The 24,928-nt window shown below is 42.7% G+C and overlaps 1 protein-coding gene across 2 annotated transcripts in view; it reads right to left on the minus strand.

Annotated features, from left to right (window-relative positions):
* The window catches only part of LOC126259856 (proton-coupled amino acid transporter-like protein CG1139), a 100,437-nt gene that overhangs the window by 72,299 nt on the left and 3,210 nt on the right, over window positions 1-24,928 (minus strand). For both annotated transcript variants that reach the window (XM_049956913.1, XM_049956912.1), the window contains exon 2: window positions 3,772-3,899. In XM_049956913.1, coding sequence (XP_049812870.1) covers window positions 3,772-3,899 — 128 coding nt within the window. The remainder of the gene's footprint in view (window positions 1-3,771; window positions 3,900-24,928) is intronic.

The raw sequence follows: 24,928 nt of genomic DNA on the forward strand, positions 1-24,928 counted from the left end.
ATATATGTAGCTCTCAGACACCAGACGTAAGAATTAAAGACCGTTGGCAAGATACGGAGAAAACATTGGAAATTTAAATAGTACATTACCATCGATTATTGGGTTATTAAAGAGCTTAAGCTCAAGCTCGACCTCCACGAGTTATAATAGAAAGAGGAAGAGAGAGATAGAGAGAGAGAGAGAGAGAGAGAGAGAGAGAGAGAGGGAAGGAGGGAGGGAGGGAGGGACGGAGGGAGGTAGGAAGGATAGGTGAGTGAAGATGGAATTATGCAGTGCGTAAAAACGATAAAGAGCATTAAGCAGTTTGGAAATACGTGAACAGATTCATAGTAGGAGGGGGAGGTCAAAGATACAAGGAGAGAAGTTATTAGTGAATGAGAATATGAAATGATTTCATGTGAAAAATATATCAGCGTGTCAGCAATTGGATGAATAAGAAATTAAAGACGAAGAAATGAGAACTGGTAGGCCACAAGTAGAGAAAGCTGCAGGAGAAAAGTGTGAGAGAATAAGTGTGAGAGAGAAATATGGGATATTCGTGTAGGAAGTAGTGTAGCTGCATGTTAAGTTAGCATGGGCTGAATATAACAATCAGGAAGAGGAAAAAAGAGGCAATCAGGGAGGACGACAAAAGGAGGTATGAGGTATGCGGTGGTTTAATACCCGCTGTTGACGAATGTGTGCTAAGTTCAAACTGTAAAAATGTGGACGATGAAGTTTAGCAGTCAGCGCTTCGATTCCGATGGACCCACTTTCACTGGTAATATGTTTATTAATCTATTTTCTTATCTCTCGAACAGCAAACACATTTCTAGTTTTTACGGCACTGACGTTCCTATGGAATTTTAATGTTGCAGATCGCAAGCAATTTTGGTAAATATATTTCTTTAGATTTTTCTGCCAAAATGCATGATTTCACGTGGTTGTATCATCGTGATCAAAGTATGAAAATGTGTCAATATCTTTGAAATGTACTATATTAGTATGGTTCCAAGAAACTTTTCAAAACGGATTAGAGAGTTGCTTGTGTTGTCTTTTTCCTACTGTTAACAGCTTGCCGTTAATGGCTGCTTATTCAGCTATATTACACACGATCTGTTAAGCAGTCCAGTTTTGCGAGTACATAACGTACTAAGTGGTTACTGGACTTCTCTCCTGTAAGAATGACAAGATTTCTTCTATCGGCGTACTTCCAAGAAAGTCAATGATAAGAGCATCCAACAGGATCTATTTTTGTAAATTAGAACAATATATCACTATTATCACTGATGAAAGGGCTCCTAGTATAGTGCACTATTGCGCTATTTAGCCAGTTCCAGTCAGCCACGATGCTGGAATGGGACCATACCAGTATAATGATTATTTGCTATTTCAAAGCCGGTTTAAGTACAGTTGGTTCCGTCATTTGAAAGTTCTTTTCCTTCCACGATTGTAGTATTCTGAGATTCAAAGAATTAGCTGTGAAAAACATTATTTTGGAGATGAAAGTAGCTCTAGATCTTAAGAAGAAAACATAGTAGTCACACCAGCTTGTTCTCTTCTAACCGAAATTAACATACATAATAATAATGTACATTTTCTTCGCAAGAAGTGGACAGCTCGACACAATCACATTCGAAGCAAAAAGGCCAGTAACAAAAAATTGCTGTATTTGAGGTTTACAAGTGGCTCCAGGCGAGCGATCAGTCATGACAATATACCTAAAAACAGGCGACCAAAACAAAGGCATTTCTTGAAGATTCTCGAATCAAGATACATCTCACAGCCAAAATCTAGTCCCACGTTCCCAAATTCGAATTAAACCTGGAGGCATCGATCAGAACCCACGGAATCAGCGATTGTGTAATAATTTCATGAACAACCATTTAGAGTGAACTTTGTACTTTTAGATCATTGTGAAGCTCTCCGTAGCTAACCGTTATCTTTTTATGGAAGTCAATGTCTGGAGTACGTCTTTTAGTTAAGAATAATGAAACGGAAGTAGAAAATAAATTACAATTTCAGGAAAACAATTACACCGATAAAAAGGCCTTGCTACGATGATAACCAGCAGTTTTTCTGAGACAGCCTGAAACATGCTAATTTATAATATGCAGATCAATTTTCTCTGTTACCTACCTACTGTGTAACATCAACCATGTATATTAGTCAAACCCTCTCTGAATTCTAGCCGCAGCAAATTGTTTAAAACCCACGAGCATTCGATCGGGAACTCGTCGACCGTTGCTATGTGGTGACTGCTGCTGTTCTTATATAGCGGCGCTAGCACCACTCCAGGGCCACATAATATAATGTTTTGACTGCAAGGCCGCCACGACCGCTTTCAACATTCTGATGGTCGGTTCCCAAATTGTGCTTAACGGCACACCACTGTCTTCAATGAGGATATTTTCAGAAATTTTTACCTCGATCGTTTCTGTCGTGACGGTGTCCCAGAAATAATTTACCTGTTTAGTAATCGATATTTCGTCGATATTTAAAACTATCGACGTGACTGGAAGATCGAGAGAATTTTATAAGGCTATACTACCGTGAAACCATGCATTCATATATCAGCCATTTGTAGAACACTGCATATATGAGATACAAGCAACAGTTTTACTGGAGTATTTACTACTGTACGGAGTACTAATGAAAATGGCGTAAGGGATAATACAAATACAAAATACATGCTTACTCGTACAGAGCATACTTCTTTAATTTAACGTGTGCTAGATTTGAATTTACTGGCTGGGGCCTGGCGTTTGTGTCGAAGATTGGCATGTCGCAGCCAAGCGTCCAGCACGTCAGCCAACATCGCTAGGATTCACTGTTCTTCCTGACTGCGTCACCGAAATATCTTCATGAACACGTTGACGTTTACCGTCGTTGACTGAACCAAGGTTCTCGGGGAAGAAGTCAAGATCAGGGGCGAGAAAATAAACTGGGCAGTGACGTTGCAATTCAACTGTTTGCTCACAATAATACGTTTTTATACAACGTTCACATAGTCAGCAGATTTAGAATTTGCAAGAACATTGGATACGACTGATTTCCTTACCACGAATTTGTATCTCTGAGCACAACCCAGCGAGTTTTGGAACTGGCTGTCAGCACTTATTTTTCTTACTCTTGGACCTATGAAGACAATTTCTTACTGTCTAATGTAATATCAATAAATAAAATTGGAATCGTGAATATGTGCATGATTATTTGTAACTCTTAATTTACTTACCAAGTGAAAAACTGTTCCGCCAAAGGTTTAGGTTCCCAAAATCTTCTCTAGATGCAGCAACACGATGCAAGTGCTGTTAATGCAGTTAACAATCACAGACCGCGCCAACGACTCAGGGACACCAGCATCAAAAGTGAAAAGTGCACATGCAGATTTTGCGTATGTTGCTGTTATTGGGGCCAGAATATTTTTCGTAACAAGAGGGCACAGTTAAGTCAAAGGGCAATGTGACCCCTTTTGACAAGAATTGCACTTGAATGTATATTAATGTACATAAAAATCATATGCCAACGAAGGTTTAATTGGAGTTCCAGTCATAACACCGGGGTAATTTATGGCGTTGCGTGTAAAATAATAAAAAACATGAGGCAAAATTTCAGAGAAAGCTTGTTGAATGAGAAAGAAAACTTCGTTGATATCTTTTAGAGCAAAACGGTTTTTAGAGACACTGATTGGATTTAAATGCCTTTTGTAGTGCCTGTTCGATGGTAAATTATGATACCAAATTATAATTATTATTGCTAAACTGTTAAGGTTTTTCGCACCCTCCAGCTTACCTGCTATACGGGGGAGGTTTATCGGACTCCGGCGTCGCTTCTGCACCGATGTCATCGAGGGCGTCCCGGTCGCCACCGGTGAAACTAACGACGGAGCGCTTCCCTCTGTCATTGGCCGTTGCGAACCCCTGAGGACGGAGACCGGCAGAATTCAGTAGCAACCTTAACCTACTGCACACACACATACACACACACACACAAACACACACACACACACACACACACACAGTGTCCCACTTGTCGGGGATAACAGAACTTCCTTACCCGTCTGCTCTTTGGTAGGGTGCTCAACTGCAAGACTAATAATCTGGCGCAAGTCTTAAGTGTTTTTCGATAAAACTGTTGTACGAATAAATATACTAGCGGGTGTGGGGGTTGGTGTTATAAAACACATAGTAAAATAATGAATAAATGAAGGCACACTAATCAGAGTGTATATGATTCGAAATCACGATGTTATATGCAGAATAAAATACACTAAAAATAAAATGAGGGGGATGGAAGGATCTAAGGCATTACTAAAACGTTGAACAGCCACTTAATTGTGGATGACGAAGTATACATTGTAAAATGACAAATAAAAGACATGTTCTTAATGAACACAGAATTTTGGAGAAAACAAACACCGCGCGAAGGCCAGCTTCGAGCAGTAAACTGGTCTTCTCGGCCCGAAGTAGAGGCTTAAAGCCTTCCAGGAAATGTCTGCTTGCAACTTGAAGTCGATAACTTGAAATGTAGCTATCGTTTTTCCCTAAGTGTTTGAAAATTTCGTGCTCTACCCATAACTCTATTGTTCGGTCTTTTACTTCTTTGTGTAAGATTGCGGCTTCCTCTAAGTCCTTCGGAGTGTGACCAGGAATAAGTAGATGTTCTGCAAAGATGCAACTGTGTGCATTACTATATTTCTTTCCTTACAGATGTAAGCCATATGACTTTAATGGCACAGTCGGCGCATGTCATTAGATCTGTACTTGGCATACTTTCGCTCTGTACGTTCCGATGGTTCGTTTTATATGTGTTTCAGGTGGCATATTACTCTTGCACGATCCATTGTCAAATGTGTGCTATTTTAAAAAGTTTTAAGGGAAAGCTTTACAGAAGAGAGATACTACTTTTAAATCATGTGGTCTCAGGACTGAAGACCACAACAACAACAACAACAACAAGTGGATGACACGCACATGTACCAGACACAGTCAACGACTTCACATTGGATGAAGATAATACGTGGTTCTACGTGAGAATGCTTAACTAAAATTGTTTGTAAACATTTCCTGTAATTTTGTTTCTATTTTGCACACAATGTTTGTACAATACCTTCTGAAGAAGACACTTTTAAAACTATTGAAATCATGGTCAAGGTATTTCGCAGCTAGTTGGCTGTTATATCCAATCCATTGAAGCTTTTGCATACACATTTGCTCAAGCACAGGCACGTTCAGAATCTTGATATAATTATAAGTTAACAGTTTTCGAATTCTTTCCTTCACTTGTACTGTGAAATCTTACTTCTTGTCAAATTCTGTGATTCCAGGTCAACTGAAAGTGCCCCATAGGTCTTGATGAATGAGTTTACGAGTACTGGAATTTACAGGATGGAGGAAAATCGTGTCACGAAATTTTAACCTTGGATAGCTGATGCCAGTAGGAACAAAAATTACTAATGTTGTGCAGGTCGACAACGCACGATTTTTAAACTATGGGAACTTGGCACCACGCACTCCATTTGGCCGTGGGTTTGCCCTGTTGCCGTTCGTCGGTTGACGAACAGCGCTATGGTTGTCGGTTCACACATACAAACGTCCCTCGCCGCGTCACTGCCTCAACGTGATACGCACACTTGTCGAATAGGTCTTGCTGTTCGTCTCCACCTCACGTCAGAGGCGTTCACACGTAAGCTTAGCTTCGGAGCGCACGCACGTCACCTGTGATTTAGTCATACAGTAAGCATGGCGGCACACTATTTGTTTGAGGAACCACGACATATGGTTTTTTTTTTTTTTATGGACTAGCCGACGGTAATGCGCATGCATCTCGACGGTTGTATGAGGAACGGTACTCAGCAAGACACCACCCACACCCGCAATCATTTACAGCAACTGAAACTTTCTGGCAGATTAAAACCGTGAGCCGGACCCAGACAGCAATTCACCGGCGACTTGGCGAAATAGGCTCTTCAGCGGGATATCATGGTGATGTTGGAAGACCTCGAGCACGACGGGATGCTGCATCTGAAGAGACTGTTCTCTAGCCCTTCGAGGAAGCACCTACGACTAGTACTCGAGCGGCTCGACACGACATGGGTGTTACTCATCGGTTAGTCTGTGTGGTCTTGAGCGATGAGGGCCAGCATCCATTTAGTTTCCACCCTGCCCAAGACCTAAATCTTGTGGCGGACTATGAACACTGGGTAGGGTTTTGCCATTGTGTTGTTTACCGACGAGTGCACCTTCCATCGGGATGGCCTTTACAACTCTCGAAACGTTCATTACTGGACGAGGGGAAATCCGCACGTCACCTACGTCCACGGACACCAGGAACGATTTTCACTCAACATTTGGGCAGGCATTGTTAGTGACCATCTGACTGGGCCGGTCCGTCTACCTCCTAGACTTACTGGGGAAAATTACCTTCACTTTTTACAAGAAACTCTCTCCGGCCGACTGGAAGATGTTCTCCTGGAAATACGGCTATGCATGTGGTTGCAGCACAATGGAGCGCCCGCACGTAACGGTCGTGATGTGCGTGGATATTTAAATGAACTCTTCGACGGCCAGCCGGCCGAAGTGGCCGTGCGGTTAAAGGCGCTGCAGTCTGGAACCGCAAGACCGCTACGGTCGCAGGTTCGAATCCTGCCTCGGGCATGGATGTTTGTGATGTCCTTAGGTTAGTTAGGTTTAACTAGTTCTAAGTTCTAGGGGACTAATGACCTCAGCAGTTGAGTCCCATAGTGCTCAGAGCCATTTCTTCGACGGCCGGGTAATTGGCAGAGGTGCTCGTAGGACATGGCGCCCGCGATCACCAGACCTCACGCCACCGGATTTTTTCCTGTGGCATTCTTCAAGTTTCTAGTTCACCCAGCCGGACGCGAACCACCTAGAAACGAAGTGGAATTAATGGACCAAGTTCAACATACCGTCAATCACATCAGGGAAACGCCAAAATATTTGAAAGACTTCGGCAAAACACCGTTCGACGTTACCAAGCTTGTGTCGCATCAGAGGGTCACCAGTCAGAATATTAAGTAAACAATGTCCTAGTTACAAGAAAAGGCACTTTTTAGGCCCGACACAATTTGTAAAAGTGTTTCTGTACGAGAACTAACAGCTGTTGACGGGTTTGTTCCCAGTACGTCTTATCATGAAACTACATTGGATGTGTCGGCACCCTGGTGTATCCGACCTCAGGCCCCCAGAGTGGCAGACTCGCGCGCTACCACCGAGAGTGTGGGCAGCCTTGGATGCTACGCGAACTCCAGTAGGCAAAGCATTCGCGGTCATGTGTTGTTCAAATGGCTCTAAGCACTATGGGACTTTACGTCTGAGGTCATCAGTCCTCTAAGAGCTACGTAAACCTAACTAACCTACGGACATCACACACATCCATGCCCGAGGCAGGATTCGAACCTGCGACCGAAGCAGCAACGTGGCTCCGTACGGAAACACCTAGAACCGCACGGCCACAGTGGCGGGCATGCGTTGTCTGGAGGATCCCTGAACAGGGCAGTCCCGCGGCCAATCGGATCGCGTGGCGCCAAGATTCCATAGCCTAAAAATTGTGCGTTGTCGACCTACACAACGTTAGTAATTTTGGTTCCTACTGGCATCAGCTACCCAGGGTAAAAATTTCGTGACACAATTTTTCTCCATCCTGTATAATATAAATGGCCGTATCTCTTGGTTTCATCGATTTACAGCCTCAAATTTTTCACATCGCCTAGGGACCGTAGACTTTAGTATTTATCAGAGATTTCAACTTCGTACCCCTACATGTTCCTGAGAAAAAGGGGGCTTGACAGTCGGACAGACAGACGGGCAACGAAATGTTCCTATAAGGGTTCCGTTTCTACCGATTGATGTGCGGAACTCTAAAATATACCCTATATTGCCGATTGTTAAAGCCGTAAGTGGTCCAGAAAGGATTTCAATGCGCATCAACAAAAATTTTTGGTCATTTGCCGAGTAACATAAAATGTCTGACACGCAGCAAACAAGTTTAAATCTAGTCTAAAATCACATCTTAACAACCCTTTCTGTTCCAGTGACAAACCTTTATTTAAAAAGTGATAACACGTAAACAAAGAAAACAACTAATTTTTAAATATTGTTGCATGAAGAGCGTTGAAAATTACTACTTTCATTAACATTAAAACTTATAACATATACATATTGTGTAAACCGATTCGTTACATTTCATCTCATATAAAATTGTTCAGGTTATCATGGAACATGTAACTGATTATCTAGAGGATATTTACAATGTAGTATTTGGCCTTTGGTTCAAATGGTTCAAATGGCTCTGAGCACTATCGGACTTAATATCTGTGGTCATCATCCCCTTGAACTTAGAACTACTTAAACCTAACCAACCTATGGACATCACACACATCCATGCCCGAGGCAGGATTCGAACCTGCGACCGTAGCAGGCGCGCGGTTCCGGACTGAGCGCCTAGTGGCCTTTGGTAAATGGAGAGCAGGAGAAATGTGGAATGAATGGGTTGGATTGAGTTGTTTTATTTATTCGTATGGCAGAACAACAGCTACTTACAAAGTAAAAAAGCACTGAACTACAGTGTGGAGGCAACAATCACAGATCTATACCCAATATCCTGTAGCTAGTAGAGTCCCAAACATTTCTGGCTACGGCTATGGGTACTTCATAATATTTCCGCTGAAGGGATTCTTCAAGCAGTTGTTCCACAGTTTTGAAGTTTAGACCATCTCCAAGTTAGTGCATCTTGCGAAACTGAACGTTAGTGCAGGACGGCGGAAATTATACACAACTGACGACCGAACTACATCATAGATTTCTCACTGGCACTGGGTTCAACAGCACAAGAGAGTCGGTTGATTTCCGCTAATATCAGTGCTGTCCTGATTAGCTCCTACAGCAATGGAACTTCCCGTCAGATTAAAAATGTGTTCAGATCGGGATTCGTAGGTCGGACATTTGCGTTTCGGTAGCAACTGATCGGTCAAATTCTTTTTCTTTTTACCTCGTTTTGTTCGCTATCGTTTGTAGAATTTGTTTTGGGCGGACATGCTATGACACCCATTCAAGTTCGTCTTTGATCCATTCACTCAGTTTTTTTTTTGGTACAGAGGGCAGCTAACCTTCTGACGGAATACGCTGAACTACCGTGCTGGCTGCCAACTGAGCTACTCAAGCACGACCGACGAACTGCCCTCACTTCCTGACTTGAAATGTTTGCGTATATTGTCGTACCTGTAATGTATGTGAGTCGACAGGGATTCAAGAATCGTTAATGCAAGCTGCATGCCGTACTGGTGAAATCAACATACAAATGGCCAAACAAACGATCCTATGGTCAGACAGAATCCAACACAATTGCACAAATGTTGAATTGATAATTATTCACACTGCTAAGTGCTACTTCAGCTGAAGTTTCATTATCCGCAAAATAAATTTTGATTAAATTCATACAATGAAAAATGAACCAGTTACCTTTCCAGATTCCAAGAAATGAATATGTTTCTTGTAATGGCAACTATATTTCATTGGAAGCACCGCCACAGCGAGACTGCAATTCCATGAGCTAAAATTCCCTGATATTTATTTTTCATAGTAAAGGTCACCTCATCAGAACGTTGTGGGAGGAAATTACGGAGGGGGAAAAATTGTCTTGAAAATTCTAATTTATTTGCTCTCCGTCAGTAATGTTCAAGCTGGAGTTGAACTAATTTACAATTACTTGCATCAAAACGTGTAAATAGCAATATGGGTACAACATTCAAATTTAACTGAATCACCAACAAAATTATATCGATATTTCTAAACACTGTATCTGTGCAGAAGTCTCCGGAATGCTCTCTGAAAGACTGTAAATTGAGATGAAGATAACTTTCCAAAGTCTGGGCAACTCACAAAAGGAACATTTAATGGATCGCTGAAGCACAGCAGCGGACAGCATCTCTTCAGTCATTAGACATGAAATGCTGTCGTGTGCCAGCCCCCAAAATGGAGAACTCAGTGCCTACTTTCACACTTCTCAAAATTATTCCTGAGAAAGGAGGAAGACACAAGGTTTGCCACAACTGAAAATCTCGCTCTCTCTCTTCCTGTAGGCAGGGAAAACTTGCAGAATTTTCTCCTCCAGCACTCGTTGTATTCTCTGTCCACAAAGTAAAAGTTGACAGTGTACTGGTCATCGTGTTATGATTGGTGGAACGATGTCTAGGTGTGTAAAGGCAGCTCACTTTCCACACTGCTTATGGAAACATAGCGGTGGCACTGTTTGCTACTTCTGTATTTAGGACGACCTGTGGGCCTTTGTTGAAATCTCTCGGGAGCTCATGCAGCTCGCACCGCTTTGAAAGGCGCGTATGAAGCGTATTGGGTTCAGCGATACCCACTCCCCGCTAGAGTTCCTGGTGGGAAACCTGCTGGATTTCCGTCATTGTCTATCCAGCGCCTACAATTTGCACATGGTACGTCCCACCACACACCGAAAACTGAGAGAAATACGAGCTAAAGCGCCAGAATGCACTGGCCCTGCTCTTCCATTCCGAAAGTTTATGAGAACACAGCTTAAAGCGATTGCGTATAATTGTCGCTTAGTAACCAGTATCGTCCTAACCTTGCAAACTTCACAGAGGTTCTGCTGGATAATCTGTTGGACTAATATTCCTTGAAGACAGGTGTTACAGAAACATGGCGGATTGTTTCCAGAATGAATATTTCAATCTGCAGCGGAGAGTGCGCTGACGTGAAACTTCCTTGCAGACTAAGAGTGTTCAGGACCAGGCCTCCATTCCAGGACTTTTGCCTTTCTCAGGCAAGCGCTCTACCAACTGAGCTATCCAAAGACGACTGACGAGGTGTCCTCACAGCCTTACTAAAACTTCGCCGAAGTTCTGCATAACCTGCCGTATTAGGACTCCTGGAAGAAAGGATATAGCGGAAGGTAAATCCGGTACTGGCGGCAGTAAAGGTGTGAGAACAGACTGTCACTTGTGATTGGATAGTGCAGTTCGTAGAGCACTTATCGTGGAAGGTGATGATCCTGGATTCGATTCGCACCCGGCACAGTTCTGTTTTGGCAGGAACTTTCATATCAACACGCACCCCGTCGCAGAGTGAAAAATTCATTCTGCTATAGCGATGGCTGACTAGAATGACTTGTAAGTGTCATGGAATCGGTAATATATAGCATCAGTTATCTAGGCGTGGGCAGTAGAGCATCTATGGTAATATACATGGGTCTGCAGTTAAAGGTCATCAGTAATTTTTTTAATGTTAGTCAACTAGTAGTGGTCCATCATTAGCTTGAGACTCGCAAACTTGATTTCCGGCGTAGTTAGTTAACGTTCGAAAACCATCTGGTTAGTCACTCGAATATGAGCGTCTTGGTGACCTTGCGCGTGAAGTGCCTTCCACAGGTGGCCGTAAATTTAATCTGGAGTACAAAGCCCACGGAACGTAAGGGGAGTTAGCCTAGTTTTAAGGTAACAAAACTATTTCACGTTTTCTTAGTTTTCGGTAATGCAGAAATGTTAGCTGCCAGGATAAGCTGTTTCAAGCAAGTATCTCTTATAATTTTTATATTATTTCGCGATAAGTTTAGAAGTTTGAGTAGAGGAGGCTCAAAAAAATTCTCTATATCCATTTCTGGATTCACAGAGCGAATAATGTGCAATTTCGATATTGAAAATCATAGCTTTGATTTTACACGTAATTGTCTCAGTTCACAATGTGAATGAAATCCATTTTAGAACAATAATTAATTTCTCGAAACTTGCATAGAACAAAATTCTTTTCGAAAGATTCTGTTCGTTTAGGTGTGCTTGATGCAGTTCTTGTTTACAGTGACGGTTAGACGTTGTGATTAAAAAACAGAGTGAAGAGCTTGTAAGGGTGTTTCAGGGTAGGCTGTGCCTTAAAATTCGACACTTTGAACCGTTTTCGAGTTAATTGGGACTGAAGGTAGCCGACCAGGCAGTTGCGCGGGCAAATTCAAGCCGCCCGACAGATACAATTAGAGTTAGTTTTTCTCATAGCGTAGATAATAGTGCAAAAGACAGCTCAGCCTTTGCCTCGGGTCAGACCCTTGTTATCTCCCCGTATCTGATGGGCCGCTTGAATATGGGCGCGCAATAGTGTGACTGGCTAACCTCAATACTAATTAACTCGGAAGTAGAGTAACGAATCGATTTTTTTTCCTGCAATTACTTCCAAGGACAGCCTACCCAGCTACACACTTACAAGCTTTCTAGACTGTTTCTGTCCACGTTGTATATCTTCAAAATTATACATTTAGTGAGTGGGTGTGAAAAAGGAGTTTGGTGCACATCTCAAAGTTATGCGGATAAGAACTTCTGAATATAGATGTATGTAGGTCGTCCGGATAAAAAAAAGCATATGCAGCAAAGACATAAGGATATGGCATTTTTTAAAATGAATGTTTAAGTAGAATGTGAATTTTGTCTATTTTGCTTTAAATGCTTTTCCTCTCGTAACTTTCATTTTAGATTATCTAAGGTATCTTTTCTCAAAGTCTACTCATCAGAATTGAATTTTATAATGTTTTACCCCCACCAGTAAAAGAAAAAATGTTTCTAAACTTTCTGATTTTAAAAACTTTTTTCTTTATAATTTCTTTATAGTTTTCATCATTACCTGAAGCATAACAATTTTGCTTCATTGGAATGTGCTCTTCATATTTTCGGACGGTGTCGTAAGCTTCATCCTTTTCTCGCTAATTCTTTTTCAGACAAGGTATATGCTGTAATTCAACGACAGCAGTGAAACTATAAACATTCAGAAGCTTAAGTTGGTAACACATCAGAATTTTGGGTTGGATTATTGTTGTTAATGAGTTAATGCGTATGTAGTGATGGTGCCAGAGTCTAGAGAAGATGGTAAGAAAGTTTGCCAGAAAGGGAATTTTAAATTTTTTGGAAAAATTACATCAAAGTTAAGTCAACATCCGTTGTTTCGAAAACGGAAACGTGTGAAAAAGTTGCTTTCCGCAGTAGCGTTTGCAGAAGATTGTCGGAGGATTAAAGTGCAGTAAAATTCTGAAAAATGTATCCTGTGAGAATAGATTAACATATACGAGCATGCCAGCACAGTGCATGGAGATATAAACCGCCAAATAGAGGAATGAGACAGATGAGAGAAACGCTCTCCTACAGCACCACCCAGGCACAGCACTGTGTTACCTCGGTCTTCTTTAACGGAACAAACACGTCGCAGGTACAAGATAATCTCCAGGACTTTAAGGCTGCTGAGGCATACCTCCTTTTGGACAGGACACAGTGTGAACGTTGAGTTATAGTGCAGAAAAAACACAGTGTGACAATTGGCTAACAAGGAGACTGCACGAACTTACCCTCACCGATTTGGTTCATATGGACAAGGTGTGTAGGGCACGACTGCGACTTCATTATATACAAACAGGAAGACGCAACTCACAAGCGTTTTCGAGAAAATCGTTTTTGAAAATTTTTGGAGTATATATATATACTTCGTATGCTCATTAGCATTCAAGAACGGTAGCTCAACGTGTTCGATGAGAGGGGTCGTTGCCTTTTGTAATAAAAAAACTGAATGAATGGACCAACACTGAACTGCAACGGGTGTAATGGAGCGTCCGCCCCGAACGAAGTCATCGAACGATGCCAAACAAAAGGAGATTAATAAGAAAACGAAGAGCGGGCAAGCCATTAGTTTCATATGCGCGATGTCTCTGGGTCGAATCGCGCTGTGGGTACTTTTTTTTATTCCCAGGTAAGTCTAAAAGCAGATTTATTATGAGTGTGCAAAGCACCAATTTCTAATAAATATTTTTATTTTCAGTATCTATACCCTGAATAATCAGCTTTTTCTCTAAAGTTTTGGAGGTTGGTTCCCATTGTACCGTATTTGGTGTTCATTACGTGTGTTGTATGTCGCAATAATTATTGTTTGCAATTTTTGTACGATCAGTATAGTCCTTTCAAATAACTTTCGCGAATTCAAACAGGTAACCCTTTCAGCGGCCGCCGATATTTCGGCGGGAGAACACCCCGCCATTTTCAAGGCAAACTGTAACGGACAGGCGGCGTACATGCAAATTTCATACCTCGGTTCTCGGACTGAAGCAGGAAAGATAACACACACACTGAACACTAGTGCCACCAAAGATGACCAAAGCCAGAGCTATCGATAGTGAGACTATGAATTCGCAGGTGAGGTAGCATTGACTCTGTCCCTCTGTTTTTTGACAAGGGAGACAGCCGGATTTCAGACAGAGTTTAAACAGAAACCTCCATCTCTGTTAACGAGGTTGCTCGCTAATTTAATCTCAACTGCCTCCCTAATAACACTGTCCCAATAGCTGGACGTGCATGCCAATATCTCGGTGTTATATAACATGGGGTGACCAGTATCCAAGCAATGTTCGGCAATAACAGATCTACTTGGCTGCTGTAATCGTGTGTGCCGTTTATGCTCAGTACGTCGGTCCTCCACGGCCCTGATAGTTTCACCAATATATGCCATGCCGCAGCTACAAGGAATACGATATACATCCGCCTTACGCAGTCCAAGATCATCCTTAAGGGAACTCAAAAGTGCTCTAATTTTAGATGGAGGTCGGAAAACGCATTTCACATCGTATTTCCGTAAAATACGACCGATCTTGTTGGGCGTGTTTCCTACGTAAGGCAGAAAGGCAGTAGGCTTAGGTGTTGACTCAGAATTATCATCAATCACCCGATGTACAGTTGGTCGATAGCGCAACGCACGTTCAATCTGTCTATCACTATAACCATTTTGACGAAATGTAACTTCAAGATGGGACAGCTCAGCTGGCAAAGTCTCAGCGTCAGAAACGACATGTGCCCTGTGTACCAAGGTACGAAGTACCCCTTCACGCTGCGCAACCTCGTTAACAGGGATGGAGGTTTCTGTTTAAACTTTGTTTGGAATCCGGCTCTCTCCCCTGTCAAAAAACAGAGGGACAGAGTCAATGTTACCTCACCTGCAAAGACATAGTCTCACTATCGATAGCTCTGGCTTCGGTCATCTTTGGTGGCATTAGTGTTCAGTGTGTGTGTTATCTTTCCTGCTTCAGTCCGAGAGCCGAGGTTTTAAATTTGCATGTACGCCGCCTGTCCGTTGCAGTTTGCCTTGAAAACGGCGGGGTGTTCTCCCGCAGAAATATCGGCGGTCGCTGAAAGTGTTCCCTGGTTGAATTCCCGGAAGTTATTTGAAAGTTGTATACGCCAGGAGAAACTCAGGTCTCACGCAGTATAGTCCTTATTCGCGGAATATTCCATAGGGTACGCATATACTTTTCGATAAAAATTACATAAATAAAATGAATATACTGATGTGACTCAGAATTCTCGTGTATCCTTCTTTTATCTCCAATTTCCCCACGAAAAATTTTCTCTCTTTCTTTCAGTGTGAAGATCATTACATAATGATAATTTGAACAGTTATAATAAATCTGTTGTTGGAATTTCGTGGCGAAGAAAAAAACTTTGCTTTAGCGATATTCGAGCCAGAGACTAAGTGCTTATTTAACTCGCTCGGCTGCGGACTCCTGCACTATTGGTAAACACAGGAAGTGTACAGGGTGAGTCACTAACTACTGTCACCTACAATAACTCCGTAAGTATGATAGGAGCTGAAAAGTTAGTGGGAGAAAAGTTGCAGGGAACAACGGGGGGCATAATATGACGTTGGTTTTTTGTTGCGAGATGGTGTCGCGTCAGAGATACGAAGGTCAACTTTGTTGTTGTAAATGGCATGCTATAGTTTGGTACTTATTTTCTGATAGCGGCTACCGAGACGAATCCAATGTTGTGTAACAGTAAGGTCTTTGAAGGTCAGCGAAGGTAAAAAAGATGGCATGAATGTCCATTGACAGAAGGTGATTGATGACCAATGTGATCAATGCAGTGCTGCAATCTTCTTTTCATGGTCTGAATGCTATTCCTTATCACTTCGGCACTTATTGAAGCTCATGCTCTGACAATCCTCTCTCGTATATCATGCAAGCAGTAAATATTCGCCGAATACGGCGTATCCATCTAACGTGCCATTGACATGTAAACACCATTCGACTGTTTCGTAATACAACACTAAAAGGAACCGTAAGCCTAGTGTCATCGAATCAAGCAAATGTGAATGATGTATTCCTTCGAAGAACAAGTTGATATGCTTCTCATGTACGGATAATGCCAACGAAATTCAGCGAGAGCTAGAGATTTATACACTGAAAAATATCATCAATGTACTCACCCTATACATCGTACATTTAAATATGTGTATGATAAATTGAGAACAACTGTATCTTTAACACATCGGAAACATATCCGGCAAAGTTCCTAACGATGAAACGGAAATTGGTGCTCTTGCCACTGTGGTTCGAGATCCTTGTGTTAGTTCGCGTCAGATCTATAGAGAATCTGGCATGAGTCAGAGTAGTGTTGTTCATGTTCTGCATAGCCATAGCCGGCCGCTGTGGCCGAACGGTTCTAGGTGCGTCAGTCCGGAACCGCGCGACTGCAGCCGGCCGGAGTGGCCGTGCGGTTCTAGGCGCTACAGTCTGGAGCCGAGCGACCGCTACGGTCGCAGGTTCGAATCCTGCCTCGGGCATGGATGTGTGTGATGTCTTGTCCTTGGGTTAGTTAGGTTTAAGTAGTTCTAAGTTCTAGGGGACTGATAACCACAGCAGTTGAGTCCCATAGTGCTCAGAGCCATTTGAACCATTTGAACCTTAAAAAATAGCAGAATGACTCCTGAAAGGGTACATGCCTAGAACATCTGATCCGACACCAGATGGAAAAGCATTCTAATGGCTTACTGTGCATGTGGATGAATATTACGTTGGTATTTGCAACCCGCAATACAAAAGATGTGTCAAGAATGAGGACGTTCGTCACCAGCTTGGGCAAGAAAAGGTCAGTCAGCTGCTGCGGCAGGAAGGGTCAGTGTTTTGTAATTGTGGCATAATGTCACGCACTAAGAATGCGTTCTTATTTCAAACTGATGGGAATGTTGCACAACTACTGCAGTGGTCACTAAATAAGAAGCCATCAGCTCATAAGCCAATGACTTTATCTGACGCGTTTCAGGTACAAGCCGTCATCAGCTTGTCTGAAAAACAGCAATACGCAGTAAATAACAGAAAATATAAGTATACCAAGAACGCACAAGATTTTAAAGCAACAAGTATCGTCAAAAGCAAACAGCTGAAATACACAACATGAACATCTTCCTGGCCAGATATATAAAGAAATTAAATAACAAACAAATTTGTTCGGGGGTTCGAGTTCGCGAAATCCTTGATAATCTAGTACTATAATAATTACTGCTCGTGTAAGGAATAGGTTGTTGTTACCGCTTAGCCTAATTCTTTTGGAAATTATATTACGTCCTCTGCTTTCCATTCCTAAGGGCTTTTAGTACTACGTTATGTATTTTATCTATTAAGGAGTTTTAATTGTACAATCTCCCTCACCTAATTTTGCAAGGGTTTGAGCTATTGCCCTGTCTTCGATTTCTTGTATGATTTCTATTTTATTGTGTCTTTTTAAATCGTTCTTCTAAATTGCTTTGTTTATGTTTATGTGAAGGTTTGAATTTATGTAAGTGTTCTGAAATTTTTAATTCTCTTTATCTGTCAGTTTACATGTATATATTTTTCAGTCAAAGGTATTTTTTATGTAATGGTAAATCTCTATTACTCATTCATTTTATTATTCACACATATTGAACTTCTGTTAATGTTTAATTTTATGTACTACATTTCTTATGGGAAAGAATAATGTTTCCTGCTTTTGTCGCTACGTAATGCTACCCGCCGCCCTCTGGTGGCTTCAATTATCCTCCTGGTTGTCGCGTTGTAGCCAATCAGTTAGTCTGACATGGCAGCGCCCGCATCTCGTGGTCGTGCGGTAGCGTTCTCGCTTCCCACGCCCGTGTTCCCGGGTTCGATTCCCGGCGGGGTCAGGGATTTTCTCTGCCTCGTGATGGCTGGGTGTTGTGTGCTGTCCTTAGGTTAGTTAGGTTTAAGTAGTTCTAAGTTCTAGGGGACTTATGACCACAGCAGTTGAGTCCCATAGTGCTCAGAGCCATTTGAACCATTTTTTTGACATGGCAGCTTTATTATATACTGTCGTTATGTATCTGATCACTATGATGTTCATGGCGTGTATTTCAGCTGTTTAATTTTCAGGATACTTGTAGATCCATACGCTTGTACACTACTGGCCATTAAAATTGCTACACCACGAAGATGTCGTGCTACAGACGCGAAACTTAACCGACAGGAAGAAGATGCTGTGATATGCAAATGATTAGCTTTTCAGAGCATTCACACAAGGTTGGCGCCGGTGGCGACACCTAAAACGTGCTGACATGAGGAAAATTTCCAACCAATTTCTCATACACAAACAGCAGTTGACCGGCGTTGCCTAGTGAAACGTTGTTGTGATGCCTCGTGCAAGGAGGAGAAATGCGTACCATCACGTTTCCTACTTTGATAAAGGTCGGATTATAGCCTATCGCGATTGCGGTTTATCGTATCGCGACATTGCTGCTCGCGTTGGTCGAGATCCAATGACTTTTAACAGAATATGGAATCGGTGGGTTCAGGGGGGTAATACGGAACGCCGTGCTGGATCCCAACGGCCTCGTATCACCAGCAGTCGAGATGACAGGCATCTTATCCATTTGGCTGTAACGGATTGTGCAGCCACGTCTCGATCCCTGAGTCAACAGATGGGAACGTTTGCAAGACAACAACCATCTGCACGAACAGTTCGACGACGTTTGCAGCAGCATGACTATCAGCTCGGAGACCATTGCTGCTGTTACCCTTGAGGCTGCATCACAGACAGGAGCGTCTGCTAGGTGTACTCAACGACGAACCTGGGTGCACGAATGGCAAAACGTCATTTTTTCGGATGAATCCAGGTTCTGTTTACAGCATCATGATGGTCGAATCCATGTTTGGCGACATCGCGGTGAACGCACATTGGAAGCGTGTATTCGTCATTGCCATACTGGCGTATCACCCGGCGTGATGGTATGGGGTGCCGTTGGTTACACGTCTCGGTCACCTCTTCTTCGCATTGACGGCACTTTGAACAGTGGACGTTACATTTCAGATGTCTTACGACCCGTGGCTCTACCCTTCATTCGATCCCTGCGAAACCCTACATTGCAGTAGGATAATGTACAACGGCATGTTGCAGGTCCTGTACGGGCCTTTCTGGATACAGAAAATGTTCGACTGCAGCCCTGGCCAGCACATTCTCCAGATCTCTCATCAACTGAAAAAGTCTGGTCAATGGTGGCCGAACAACTGGCTCGTCACAATGCGCCAGTCACTACTCTTGATGAACTGTGGTATCGTGTTGAAGCTGCATGGACAGCTGTACCTGTACACGTCATCCAAGCTCTGTTTGACTCAATGCTCAGGCGTATCAAGGCCGTTATAACGGCCAGAGGTGGTTGTTCTGGGTACTGATTTCTCAGGATCTATGCACCCAAATTTCGTGAAAATGTAATCACTTGTCAGTTCTAGTATATTTGTCCGTTGAATACCCGTTTATCATCTGCATTTCTTCTTGGCGTAGCAATTTTAATGGCCAGTAGTGTATATTTTTTGTATAGTTATATTTTATGTTATTTGCTACGTATTTCTCGTTCACAGACAATCTGATAATGGCTTCTATCCAAAATGAAACAAATAAAGACATTGGTTTATCAGCTGGTGGCTTCTTTTTTAATGACCAATACAGCGTTGGTGCAGAGCTGCTATTGAAACGTCACGTTCGTATACACTCCTGGAAATTGAAATAAGAACACCGTGAATTCATTGTCCCAGGAAGGGGAAACTTTATTGACACATTCCTGGGGTCAGATACATCACATGATCACACTGACAGAACCACAGGCACATAGACACAGGCAACAGAGCATGCACAATGTCGGCACTAGTACAGTGTATATCCACCTTTCGCAGCAATGCAGGCTGCTATTCTCCCATGGAGACGATCGTAGAGATGCTGGATGTAGTCCTGTGGAACGGCTTGCCATGCCATTTCCACCTGGCGCCTCAGTTGGACCAGCGTTCGTGCTGGACGTGCAGACCGCGTGAGACGACGCTTCATCCAGTCCCAAACATGCTCAATGGGGGACAGATCCGGAGATCTTGCTGGCCAGGGTAGTTGACTTACACCTTCTAGAGCACTCTGGGTGGCACGGGATACATGCGGACGTGCATTGTCCTGTTGGAACAGCAAGTTCCCTTGCCGGTCTAGGAATGGTAGAACGATGGGTTCGATGACGGTTTGGATGTACCGTGCACTATTCAGTGTCCCCTCGACGATCACCAGTGGTGTACGGCCAGTGTAGGAGATCGCTCCCCACACCATGATGCCGGGTGTTGGCCCTGTGTGCCTCGGTCGTATGCAGTCCTGATTGTGGCGCTCACCTGCACGGCGCCAAACACGCATACGACCATCATTGGCACCAAGGCAGAAGCGACTCTCATCGCTGAAGACGACACGTCTCCATTCGTCCCTCCATTCACGCCTGTCGCGACACCACTGGAGGCGGGCTGCACGATGTTGGGGCGTGAGCGGCAGACGGCCTAACGGTGTGCGGGACCGTAGCCCAGCTTCATGGAGACGGTTGCGAATGGTCCTCGCCGATACCCCAGGAGTAACAGTGTCCCTAATTTGCTGGGAAGTGGCGGTGCGGTCCCCTACGGCACTGCGTAGGATCCTACGGTCTTGGCGTGCATCCGTGCGTCGCTGCGGTCCGGTCCCAGGTCGACGGGCACGTGCACCTTCCGCCGACCACTGGCGACAACATCGATGTACTGTGGAGACCTCACGCCCCACGTGTTGAGCAATTCGGCGGTACGTCCACCCGGCCTCCCGCATGCCCACTATACGCCCTCGCTCAAAGTCCGTCACCTGCACATACGGTTCACGTCCACGCTGTCGCGGCATGCTACCAGTGTTAAAGACTGCGATGGAGCTCCGTATGCCACGGCAAACTGGCTGACACTGACGGCGGCGGTGCACAAATGCTGCGCAGCTAGCGCCATTCGACGGCCAACACCGCGGGTCCTGGTGTGTCCGCTGTGCCGTGCGTGTGATCATTGCTTGTACAGCCCTCTCGCAGTGTCCGGAGCAAGTATGGTGGGTCTGACACACCGGTGTCAATGTGTTCTGTTTTCCAATTCCAGGAGTGTATTTCTGTATGCAGGCCATATTAATATTCGACTAGTTGCTAGTTTGGACCACAATCAGCTGTCCATGCTATTGTACCACTTTACAGAACTACCAAAGGCAAATTCTTCCGAGTTGTGATTTTCCTTCGTGATAATGCAAGGTCAGATACCAACTCTGCAACACAATTCTTTGTTCTTTCGGAAGCACAACTTATTGTCTTGTGTTTGTTGCCTTAAACAAGGCCCAGAAATGTTAACACTTCAACTGATATCTTGTGCTGCGTGACGTCGTAGAAGAATAGCTCGATCATCAATGATTATCCACCTTCAAGGAGGATGTAGAAAAACTAGTGCGACATTGGGAGACATGCCTGAACAATGAGATAATTATTCGCAGGCTCTCTGAAAGCCTCATGACTATGCTTCTTAATTTCTGTAGTGTTTATTTATCAGCAAAGACTCTGTTTCACTTTAACAATCCTTGAATTTAAGTCATTCTACATCCAGATGCTGCATTCAGTTTTCATGTAGGAAGGGTGGGGTAACTAATAATTTCAATATGTGTCTCGTATCTTTTGTTCTCCCTACAATCACCGATTTGTTTTGTCACAGCGACAGCCACCAAAATGCTAAAGAATTGCAGGGGGAAATTTTGCAAGAAAGACACCTTGCATCACCCAGAAACTTACTTTAAAAAATCTGAGACTCACATGCGAATATCTGTTTCACTTTAACAATCCTTGAATTTAAGTCATTCTACATCCAGATGCTGCATTCAGTTTTCATGTAGGAAGGGAGGGGTAACTAATAATTTCAATATGTGTCTCCTATCTTTTGTTCTCCCTACAATCACCGATTTGTTTTGTCACAGCGACAGCCACCAAAATGCTAAAGAATTGCAGGGGGAAATTTTGCAAGAAAGACACCTTGCATCACCCAGAAACTTACTTTAAAAAATCTGAGACTCACATGCGAATATGAGTCAGAAAATGTATTTTTTCCTCGAACTCATATAAGGCGTAAAGGTGAAACGATGGCAGAACCGTCGAACACGCACACACGTACCCTCCGCACACTATAGCAGCAACAACATTTACGATATTACAAAAAGAAACTAAAATAAATTTCCAAGTCTGTGTTATTCTGAAATAGATCTGAAGATGACGAGCACTAGGAGCAATAAAATAAAGAGAGAGTGAAGGAATACAAAAATAAAGAAACAGAGAAAGACTACTCCTTCATTCCACAGTGGAAAATAAGGAATGGTGTTTCTCAACTTTCTCGGGTGAGGAAATTGGAACAGTACAGAAATATTACACTTTCAACGAGTTCTGTTTACAAAAAAAAGGCCTACCAATAGATCACTCATCAACTGTCCACTTCCAAACATATTTCTAAAACTGAGAACTAAATATTGAAAGAAATATTACAACCAAAACAATACCAGGTTAAATATTATTACCGTTATGTGGGTGATACCACTTGCTAGGTTAGATGAACAAAACACCCACATAAAACAACTACACAGTTACATAAACATAGTAAACCAGAAACAAATCTGGCATTCTGCGGATCGGATCTTGGAATGTCAGATCCTTAATCGGGCAGGTAGGTTAGAATATTTAAAAATGGAAATGGATAGGTTAAAGTTAAATATAGTGGAAATTTGTGAGGTTCAGCGGCAGATGGAACAACATTTCCGGTCAGGTGAATACAGGGTTATAAATACAAAATCAAATAGGGATAATGTAGGCGTACGTTTAATAATGAATAAAAAGTTGGAGCGCGGGTAAGCTACTACGAACAGCATAGTGAACGCATTACTATAGACAAAATAGAAGCCCACGCCTACCACAGTAGCACAAGTTTATATGACAACTAGCTGCGCAGATGACGAAGGGATTGAAGAAATGTATGATGAGATAAAAGAAATCATTCAGATAATGAGGAGAGACGAAAATTTAATAGTCATGGGGACTGGAATTCGTTAGTAGGAAAAGGAAAAGAAAGAAAAGTAGGAAGTGAATATGGAATGGGGGTAAGGAATGAAAGAAGAAGCCGCCTGGTAGAATTTTGCACAGAGCATAACTTAATCATAGTGAACACTTGGTTTAAGAATCATGAAAGAAGGTTGCATACCTGAAGAGGTCTGGAGGCACTGGAAAGTTTCAGATAGATTATATAATGCTAAGACAGAGGTTTAGTAACCAGGTTTTAAATTGTAAGACATTTCCAGTGGTAGATGTTGACTCTGAACACAATTTATTGGTTATGAATTGTAGATTAAAACTGAAGAAACTCCAAAATCGTAGGAATTTAAGGACATGGGACCTGGATAAACTGAAAGAACCAGAGGTTGTAGAGTTTCAGAGGGAGCAGTAGGGAACGATTGACAAGAATGGGGGAAAGAAATACAGTAGAAGAAGAATGGGCAGCTTTGAGAGATGAAATAGTGAAGGCAGCACAGGTTCAAGTAGGTAAAAAGACGAGGCTAGTAGAAATCCTTGGGTAACAGGAGAGAGATTGAATTTATTTGATGAAAGGAGAAAATATAAAAATGCAGTAAATGCAGCAGGCAAGAAGGAATAGAAACGTCTTTAAAATAAGATCGACAGGAAGTGCAAAATGGCTAGGCAGTGGTAGTTAGAGGACAAATGTAAGTATGTAGAGGCTTATCTCACTAGGGGTAAGATAGATACTGCCTACAGGAAAATAAGAGAGACGCTTGGAGGAAAGAGAACCACTCGTATAAATATCAAGAACTGAGATGGAAAACCAGTCCTAAGCAAAGAAGGGAAAGCAGAAAGGTGGAAGGAGTATGTAGAGGGTCTATACAAGGGTGATGTACTCGAGGGCAATATTATAGAAATGGGGAGGACGTAGATGAAGATAAAATGGGAGATATGATACTGCGTGGAGAATCTGACAGAGCACTGAAACACCTAAGTAGAGACAAGGCTCTGGAAGTAGACAACGTCCCATTAAAATTACTGATAGTCTTGGAAGAGCCAGCCCTGACAAAACTCTACGATATGGTGGGCAAGATGTATGAGACAGGCAAAATTCCCTCAGATTTCAAGAAGAATATAATAATTCCAAGCCCAAAGAAATCAGATGTTGACAGGTGTGAAAATTGCCGAACTATCAGTTTAATAAGTCACGGTTCCAAAAGACTTACACGAAATCTTTACAGACGAACGGAAACACTGATAGAAGCACACCTTGAGGAAGATCAGTATGGATTCCGTAGAAACGGTGAAATACGTAAGGCAATACTGTCACTACGACTATATTAGAAGATAGATTAAGGAAAGACAAAGTACGAGTCTAGCATTTGTAGACTTAGAAAAGCTTTAGACAATGTTGACTGGAAAATTCTCTTTCAGATTCTGAAGGTGGTAGGGGTCAAATACGGGGCACGAAAGGCTATTTTCAATTTGTACGGAAACCAGATGACACTGCACCGAGGTGCATGAAAGGGTAGTAGTGGTTGGGAAGGGAGTGAGACAGGGTTGTAGCCTATCCCCCATGTTATTCAATCTGTATATTGAAATAGCAGTAAAGGACACAAAAGAAAAATTTGGAGGAGGAATTAAAATCCATGGAGAAGAAATAAAAACTTTGAGGTTTGCAGATGACATTGTAATTCTGTCAGAGACAGCAAAGGACCTGGAAGAGCAGTTGAACGGAATGGATCAACAAAAGCAAAATGAGGATAATGGAATGTAGTCGA

The sequence above is a fragment of the Schistocerca nitens genome, chromosome 5, assembly GCF_023898315.1.
Source record: "Schistocerca nitens isolate TAMUIC-IGC-003100 chromosome 5, iqSchNite1.1, whole genome shotgun sequence".
Classification (NCBI taxonomy): Eukaryota; Metazoa; Arthropoda; class Insecta; order Orthoptera; family Acrididae; genus Schistocerca; species Schistocerca nitens.